Source organism: Eleutherodactylus coqui, chromosome 3 (genome assembly GCF_035609145.1).
Source record: "Eleutherodactylus coqui strain aEleCoq1 chromosome 3, aEleCoq1.hap1, whole genome shotgun sequence".
NCBI classification, from domain to species: domain Eukaryota; kingdom Metazoa; phylum Chordata; class Amphibia; order Anura; family Eleutherodactylidae; genus Eleutherodactylus; species Eleutherodactylus coqui.
The window spans coordinates 14,153,106-14,162,311 of NC_089839.1; the positions used below are offsets into that span (position 1 = coordinate 14,153,106).

A 9,206-nucleotide genomic window follows, 5' to 3' on the forward strand; every position below is an offset into this window, starting at 1 on the left:
AGATGTTATGGGAATAAATCATATTCCGGAAGATTTCACTGATCTGCTCCAAATTTGTTATATTTATGCATTAAGCTTCTCATTATATGTATGTGAACTGATGTGTTATCCGTCAGTCCCCAATACCCTTCTGACTTATTCAAAGTAAATTCAATACAGATATAGTTGAACATGACCCATTAATTACATGCACGTGCCCCCCCAAAGATAAACAACTCATGATTGGCCTAGTATGTAATGATGTTGATTAACATATGTTTACGCCCCAGGTGTATGTCGCTATGTGAACATGTAATTCCTATATACCCAAGTAGCATAGACTTTATTAATATTCCAATTTGGACTGAAGGAATGCAGTAAGATAAGAAGTCGTCCCTCCCCCCCTTGTGAGCTAGCACTGGGAAGATGCTTAGGGGGCTTCACTTCAACATTGCACTTGTACATACCAGGGTATAATATTGAGCTCATTAACCATTTAACTGCTAGCCATTTCCTATGAAGAATATATAATTATGTTTGCCTAGCCTGATTTAGGATACACATTTATATTACTACAGCAATGGGTACCACAACGAGTGAGTGTCATGTCCATTGATATTGGTTCAACAACTATACAACAAAATTTTAAGCCATAGGACATTTTAACACAAACTTTTGATACGATGCATCTGGCGTTTTATCATCTATGAGGTTGCATTCGGAGTGGTGTTTTTGAATAAAGATTGTGTTCTCACCTCCATGATCAATCAATGCGATGCCAATGGCCCTGTGACTAACTCACAATTTAATAAATTAAGGATTGTGGTGTGTATTACACAAATTGCGCTTGAATATCCATTAGAGCACATTTTTTGTATACGTTTTGGGGATAACCAACTGCAGAGGTAGATCCAGGCATTTCTTGTTGCGTTTTCTCATCCTCCCTGTTTTGGGTTTATACTCTTGCTTCACACTAATGTCATTCTTATTGACTATGATCAGTTTCTAATATTTAATTACAATTAAGATGCATTTTATCTTTATCCTTTCAGTGATAACTTGCTATTAGGAATACCCGTGACGTCTATACTGACTACACTATTTTCAGTGACCCTATACTTTCCATCCATAGTACATCTTAGGCTGGAACCTCAATCTCCCACATCATGCCCGTATTACAAAGTCAACATGCAGATGCCGTGTACAGCCAACTTTATTTGCAGGATCTAGAGGGTACACACAGGTTCTGCCAGTCAGTTGATATGTTCAGGAATATAATAACCAATTTTAAAAAGAATTACATTAAAATAGTTCCAATTAAGATTATAAAATTGTAAAATATTGGCATAATCCTGGCAGTTAAAAGTAGTCCTTTTTCCACCCCTTCCTGGGTTTCTCTAATGACCGATGACCACATCTTCAGGCTCTGATAATAGCAGGTTGTCTCGTTTCTACAATGAATGATGACCACATCTTCAGGCTCCGATAATATCAGGTTGTCTAGTTTCTACAATGAACAGTGACCACATCTTCAGGCTCCGATAATAGCAGGTTGTCTAGTTTCTGCAAGAAGAACAGTTTTCCTAGTCAGAATCTGTAGCCTCGACATCAATTAGTGGAGAAGCAGGGTCTGTGGAGCTTCCCTCATCAGCATTATCCGGGGCAATGGGCATCTGGGAAGTACTGGGTGCAGAGGAAGTGCTCGGCTCATCGTCAGATGTCAGGTCAATAGTGACGGGGGGCACAGGGGTCCAGATACTTGTTCTAGGCTCGATGGTCTTGTTTGGTAGACACAGATTAAAAGGAAAGGCATCGGGGGGGTTGTAGCCACACTTTGGAAACCTCTTGTAGACTTCTGTCCCACAGCAGCTATCTGGGGGTCCACCAACATTTTGGCAGTAGACCATATTAGATGAATGCGGTCCCTGGGGTAATACATAAGAATCCATAGGCCATGGTGGAGGAAACATTTCCAAATATGACTGCTTTTGTGCCTGTACACATTTTATAGTGACCTCCATTTTCTGCTTGTGTTGCAAGTCCTGGTGAGTCTGTGTGGGGGTCTTTGAATCCCAAACAAACACCCATAGAGGATCAGGCTGGGAATTTAGAGCCTGATGCCGCACCTTCTCTCTTCGGCGTTGAAACCAACCCTAGAAGAACAGAGACACCGAGTTAGCCATACAACAGGAAGTTGATGTGTGCAGATAGGCAGGGGTCCAATAGACAATGCCCAGTTTCTCTCAACACTGTTTTTGTTACCTCTAGGTATCTGGAGGCTGGCCAACATACTGACCTTACAAGTGCCCAATGGTGAAAGAGGCCTGGCAAGTAAATGCAGTACAGCATATCTGGGGCATATATATGGTGGCACAGTACACTGCAGTGCAACGGCAATCAATCATCAGGTCATGCCAAAGTTTTGTTTTCCTTCTTCTAGAGACTGCAGCTCAGCCGGTAAGCATGCCATTGTAGTGTCCCAGACTTGGTTCCACACAGTACTTTAACTACCTCACGTATAATGGAGGAGACAGGTGGTGGTTTTGTGTCGAGTCACTGTCAGGTCAAACATCTGGTGTTGTGTATGTCTAACTTGTATATGTCAGGATGCAGTCAGTATTGTAGCTTGATGCAACCGGAAGCTAGGGGCTTGACAGGGCTTCCATGAAGGAATGCCCCTGTCACACCTCTAGCTCCTGATTGGCAGAATTATTGAAGGTCCTAGCAGAGTATATATAATGCACGCTGCTAGGAGCTTGTTTGCCAGGCGTCTAATGTCATTTGCCCTGGACCTTGGAAGCCCTCGGTGCGAAGATGTTCTGAGGACATCCCACCTCTATTCCTTGGCATAGAGACAGCGGCGGCCACTGCAGCTGCGCAGTAATCAGCTTCTCTGCAGCTGAGGCAGAAGGATCCCTCTTGCAGAGGTTCCCCGCTGTTTGTATCTGCTCAGCACAGTGGGAAGCAGGAAGGCCACAGCGCCGCACAGCTGCACAAAGTGCAGAATGCAGGAGGACAGTGCAGCTTGAGGAGGCCATTGAGACTGACAGCAGGAGCGGGGAGGTTCCTTCAGGGCTGGGAGCCGGAAAGCAGGAGGACACCGCGGTCCCAGGGAGGGCATGGAGACTGACAGCAGGAGTGGGGAGCTTCCTTTAGGGCTCAGGGGCAGTACATCAGAGAAAACCAGTGATCTGCCAGGAACACACACCGCCAGCAGAATAGTGGTCTGCCAGGACCTACAGGGAAGCCTTCTCTACAGCCAATTAGGTACAGGGAGTGTGACTGGCCTGTCACTCTTGTCTCCATCAGGACTTCCTGGTGGTGTCAAGATACAATAATACTGAGGCAGTCCTGGGATTGGTTATAGGAGTTCACCCAGAATCCCCCAGGTCTAGCCAGAGGGGAGTTAATAAATAGGAGCGCAGGGGTGTATAGAGTAGAACAAGAGGAACTTGGGGAGCATGAGACGCACCCAAAGAGAAGAGAACAGAGCCTCGGGGAAGAGTATATTTCACTCCTGCTGGAAAAGTCATGCCCAGATAGGACAAGACCTCTTAGTCACCCTGAAAAGATGGAAAGTAACTGAGTAAGCTACACCCAGTGAGGTCTGCCCTCGGTCACTGCACCATCACCCTAACTTCCACATACAGCTGTTAAGTGCTCCGGGCATTCACAAGTTTGGGTTTATGCCCAGTATTTGCTAGATACATTCCTGACAAGGTCACTGCACCAGAGGCCAATTGCAGTTAACTTGGGCAATCGGGTCACTATGGGTATAGAGTACAAATACTTTGGCCCGAGAATCCCAAAATTGAAACCATTCCTGAGCTCAACTGCAGATCTTTTACATAGAGTTCTGCTCTGAAGCCATTCACTCAAAAAAAAAAAAAAAAAGGGGCTGGTACCATGTTAGCCAGTAGAGCAAAGCGTGATTGTTCTCAGGAAGAGAAATCAAGTAATTCTGTAGATATGATACCTTTTAAGGGCTAACGAAGATACATTATGTTACAGCGAGCTTTTAGACCTCACAGGGCCCTTCCTCAGGCATTAATAGAACAAATCTAACAACATATTTAATAAGTGCACATAATCACGAGAGGGAGGAACAGAGTGAACTTCATTTGCAAATTTGCAGTAGATAAATACCAGAAACAGATGCTGAGAGGGCACAGACATGTTGGGATCAATAGCATTTAGATAAAATAGCAGTGAGGCTCTGAAACCATTCACCCCATTAATGACCTACAATGGGGAAGGAGGGAAACATACCCTGATGCTTCGCGGTCGGAGAGACAGTTGATTCGCCAGCTGCCCCCGTTCTGTAGGAGTCAGATACGGCTTCTTTTTGAATAAAGCCTCTAAAGTGTTCAACTGCACTTCAGTGAAGACTGTTTTCTCGCGCACTTGAGTCTCTTTCAGCAAAGATTCTGGGTTTTCCTCATGAGGTGCAGCACTGCGGTCATCCGAGCTTTCTGGCCCTTGGTGATCTACAAGGAAAAAAAATATATAAGTCACATATGATGTATCATATAGATATATCTCATGTTTGTAAGGCATGAGGCACAAGAGTATCATAAGGTTTCTTTGACACAAAGGACAGATTCAACATGTCCCTGGTATTAGTGTATCTTGACGCCACCAGCAATAGCTTGTGGAGTCAAGATTGACAGGGTGGTGATGCCCCCTGTAGCGGATTGGGTGTGCAGCTTCTTGGGCACAAGGTCCTTGAAGGGCACTAAATAAAGCGAGAAAAGGCAGAGCATCCACCGGGGGTGCAGCTGCAGGTAGCTTCCCCGGCGGCGCCCCAGAAGGCAGAACCCCCCCCCGTCAGTGCACAAACTAGCCGCCGGGCGCCACAGAGCTGACATCCACAACGCAGCTGGGAACCGCTGGCCGACAGAGCTCACAGCCGCTGGCTGCAATGGAGGTCACAATCGCCGCTCAGCACGGAGCTCATAGCCGCCAACAGATACAGCCGGCGGCAGGGACAGACCTCATAGCAGCGGCAGGGACGGAGATGTCAGGCTGGCAGCCAGGTGGGATACATGCCTGAAATGCCGCCCAGTACAGAGGTGAGAAGCTGCTGTGTCTTGATCCATGTCAGCCGGCCCTGCTGCCTTACGCTGACCGTTAGTGGTCTTCTTTGCCTTACATTATTACATGTTCGTGCTAGCATTTACAGGTAATAATGTAAAGGCAAAGAAGACAACTAACCGTCAGCCTAATGCAGCAGGGCTGGCTGACATTGCGCCACAGTCTGCTGCTACGACCTTGCAGCCTTAACCCCATCAGGAGCTGGGGGTGTGACAGGGGCATTCCTCCTGTCAAACCCCTAGCTTCCGGTGGCATCAAGTTACACTAATACCCATGTCCCTTGTGTCAAACAGCGCCACACCCGTCCCCAGGTTTTGTCTATTATTGCCGCTTCATTTCAACGAAGTGAATGGTGTCAAGCTGCAATACGACACGATCTGGACAGGTGTATTTCTGTTTTGTGAAGAAAGTAGCCATATATATTTTTCCCCCAGTACTTGGCAAGTATCTTAGTTATCTATGGGCTAAACATATGCAGATGGCAAAGTGGTTTGAAAGTCTTTAAGCCTCATTCATTCAGAATAGAGCCCTACAGGGTTATACCAAGTCTGTAGTCATTTATTGTACCAATGTATATGGTCTCCATGACACATGGTCCCTAGAGGAGTTTCCAGAACTGAACTAGAGCAATAGTTCATTATCAGAGGACCGCTGCCCAGGATCCCCAATAATTAGCTGATCGTCAGGCTTGCAGTCATTGTGACTAGAGGTGGAATAGACAGCTCTGTCCATGGTGCAGTGGTCCGGGTTAGTACTGTAGGCACAGCTCCCATTCAATACAAACATAACGGCTGCTTTGTCCCCTCGGTGCGGCCGCCAGCAGCACGGTCCTCACATGCAGCACATCCAAGTTTTCAGTCGGCCTATGAAGTTTGCTGGCCGGTGCGCTGTGACTCAGTCAGCTTCGGCAGTGTGTTCCGCCCTTTTTCTGCAGCATACTTGAATATGCCCTGTTCTTGGCACTCTTCCTGGCCGGACAGCGAGGCAGCTAATCAGCAGCTAGGGGCCTGACGGGAGTTCCCTCATTCTAAAGGCTATCAGATCCCTCATATGGTGAAGAATAGAGGAGAAAGAGGTACCCTGGAGGTCTATTCCCAGGACCCCTACCCTAAGAGTGACAGTGAAGAGGAGAAAAAGGAGTCCGCCATGCAGTGTCTAGAAGCCTTCAGAAGCGTGTGTCAGTGAAGGGTTCTTGACCTCCCCCCAGAGTGTGTGTTTCCTCCCTGACCTTCATTGTTTTTTCCTGCACTAGTGTGTGAAGTTATCCACAGAAAATGGTGAGCCTGCGTCAAGATATTTATTGCAAGTAAAATTCCGGTTGTTGGCCGTTCGCAGCAACTGAGTGTTATCAAGTTAACCCGTGTGTGGACTTTATTTCCCGTCGGATATCCTGCGGAGCAAGGAATGGTGGCGTCACCCTTGACAAAACTCTACAAGTCCAATACACAAGCTATCCAGGTAACTGCCGCACCAGTGTTGCCTGTCAGTACCTGGGCCAAGGGTCACACACATCCCTCAAGGAGGAGTTAGTAGTGCCTCCGTGACAACCCTAACAGCTACCCTGCCATGTCCTTAGTGGTGTGCCTCGCGCTATGGTCACTGCAGCTGGGCCCAGCAGCTTTCTCAGAGGAATAGGCAGGTGACAAGACTACCAGCCCAAAGTTCTGATGGTCATCGCGGAGAAAGCATCAGTGGTGCTTCTTCCAGGAGGAGTGGAAGAAGCAGGGAACAGCACATGGCGACACAGCAGAGCAAGTGGCACCAATGCAGATTCCACGGAAGGCCCGGTGAGTTGACATGTCAGGATGCATGGAAAAAATATTATGTTTGGCACACGTGTAATGGGGATTTTGTGTTTGCATTGAAAACGATACTTAAAAAAAAAAAAGAAAAAACAGCCGGCCTGAAGAGGAATTTGTGTCCAATGGTTTGAGGTTTGCAGATTCTGTGTTTTGTGGAGTGCCGTCCCCCCTCCACCCCACTTTCCCACGTGGGGGCATAGCTGAAGAAACGGTGGAAAACAATAATTAAACACCCACCCCATACACTATGTTGGTATATGGTTACTGTTGATGGTTGACCACCTGAAACAAGATTGCTCAGGGAGGACTTCTCTAGTGTTTTTTATTCTGCAGGGGTCGTTAGCATTAAGCGCTAATTTAAAATCTGCATCGGATAATATTGAGTTTAAGAAAAAAAACAAAAAAAAACAAAACACTGTTCAAAGAAGTGGAGTTGGGTTGTATGGCCGGCCCATTCCAGGAGCCTCAGTAAACCAACACACGTCTCCTCATTGGGCTTGGTCCCAAAACAGGAGGCTGGTAGATTTATGTTGATACACCACTTGTCCTTTCCCGAGGGGGGGGGGGGGGGGGGAGAGAAGGTAAATGACGGCATTTAAAACAGCGAGTGGCGGTTTCTTATACATCGTACGGTACTGTGGGTACAGTGGGCAAGTGATGAAGCCCATTTGGCCAAGGGAGTTACTGAGTTGGCTTTTCGCTTGCTGCCGGTGCACACAGAGTGCTTCCATTGACTGGGCTGCAGGGTAGAGGAGCAGTTTTTTTGTAGATGTGTCTGGCGATGGGACGCTCCATATTGTGTTATTACTTCAAGCTTTCCCGCTCATTTCTTGGAGTAGATGCTGACACGAGGTGGGCATTACATCGGCCATTCACTATCTGGATGATTTTCTATCCGTGCGTCCAAAGGATTTTCTGGTTGCCAGCTTTAGTTGATTGCTTATGAGGTGCCGTGTTTGCGGGTATACGCAGTATTTTGCGCCCCCCCTATAGACTTCTATGGGGACCTTTGGGGCTCATATGAGCACAAAAATAAAACCGTAGCGAAATGCGCACGGAAGAAAAAAACAACATGAGAATGAACCCATTGAAGTCAGAGGAGCTCACAAAAAGCTACATCCAAACCGCTGAATTTTATCTCAATTTCACGCAGCATTTTCAAGCACATGTTACAGCATGAGATGCATTAAAAAGCGCTAAAATGCGCAAAAGTAGAGCAGACAGCTCTCAAAAATAGCAGCATTAGAAACGACACATTTAAGCGCTTGTCTGCGAAGCCCCATTGAAGTAAACAGGGGCATTGTACTGCCATTAGCTTGGCATTTGAGACATCACACTAATCATGGTAAAAAAAAAAAAAAAAATGTCCTAAGCAGTAACACCGGCCAACCACAAGCTGCGATGGATCTGAGCTAAAAGCCATCTTTGTTGCCCGTAGCAACCAATCACAGCACAGCTTTCATTTTACCTCAGCAGTTTCAAAAGTAAAAGTTGAACACTGATTGGTTGCCGTTCTGTGAAGTGGGGCAGATATAAGAACTGTATAACCAGCTGTTGCCCAGAGCAACCAATCAGAGCTCAGCTTTCATCTCTGAGGTAAAGTGAAAGCTGCGCTGTGATTGGTTGCTACGGGCAACAGACTGCTTTTCTTTAAGACAGCTGATAAATCTGCCCCATTTATGTCCAGCTTGGCACCAATTCCAACGCAGGAGAGTAGTGTCTGCCATCTTTAATATATTCACCACATGACAGGCATCCATGTTAGCAGGTTACCAGCCGCCTCCCATCCCCCAAACTGCCATACAAGCACCATTACCTGCCGGCACAGGGGGCATCTCCCCAGACTGCCATACAAGCACCATTACCTGCGGGCCCAAGGAGGCATCTCCCCAGACTGCCATACAAGCACCACTACCTGCTGGCACAGGGGGCATCTCCTCAGACCACCATACAAGCACCACTACCAGCTGGCACAGGGGGCATCTCCCCACACTGCCTACCTGACTCCTTGTCCACATTGGGCCTCCTACCACCAGGAGGCTGCTCCCCACAGTCAGCCATGTCTGACCTCCACAGCCCAAGGGTCCTGGCCCCTCCTCCAGCTTCAGGCCTTTTATATGGCTAGAAGGTGTAGGCTAAGTAATGAGGTGTGAGGAGGAGCCGGTCATTGGCCTCAGGTTCATGGCGGCCTGCAGGGGTCGGGGTTACAACCTGCAAGAAACATTTTGGGGCTGAATGGGTAAAAACATTTTGCTTCGTCCCATTTCATCCTCCAAGAATCCAAAAATGTGCAAAGATCACAATGATTTCTGCGAATGTCAACAAGTAAGA

The 9,206-nt window shown here is 47.1% G+C and overlaps 1 protein-coding gene across 1 annotated transcript; it reads right to left on the minus strand.

The window, feature by feature from the left end:
* Window positions 1-1,562: 1,562 nt before the first annotated feature.
* LOC136620079 (homeobox protein BarH-like 2) lies at window positions 1,563-8,936 on the minus strand. Its single transcript, XM_066594807.1, has 3 exons — window positions 8,876-8,936; window positions 4,249-4,466; window positions 1,563-2,132 (listed from the first exon to the last, which is right to left on the minus strand). Exons 1-3 carry the CDS (start codon window positions 8,934-8,936, stop codon window positions 1,563-1,565), a joined length of 849 nt encoding a protein of 282 aa, XP_066450904.1.
* Between the last annotated feature and the right edge of the window lie 270 nt (window positions 8,937-9,206).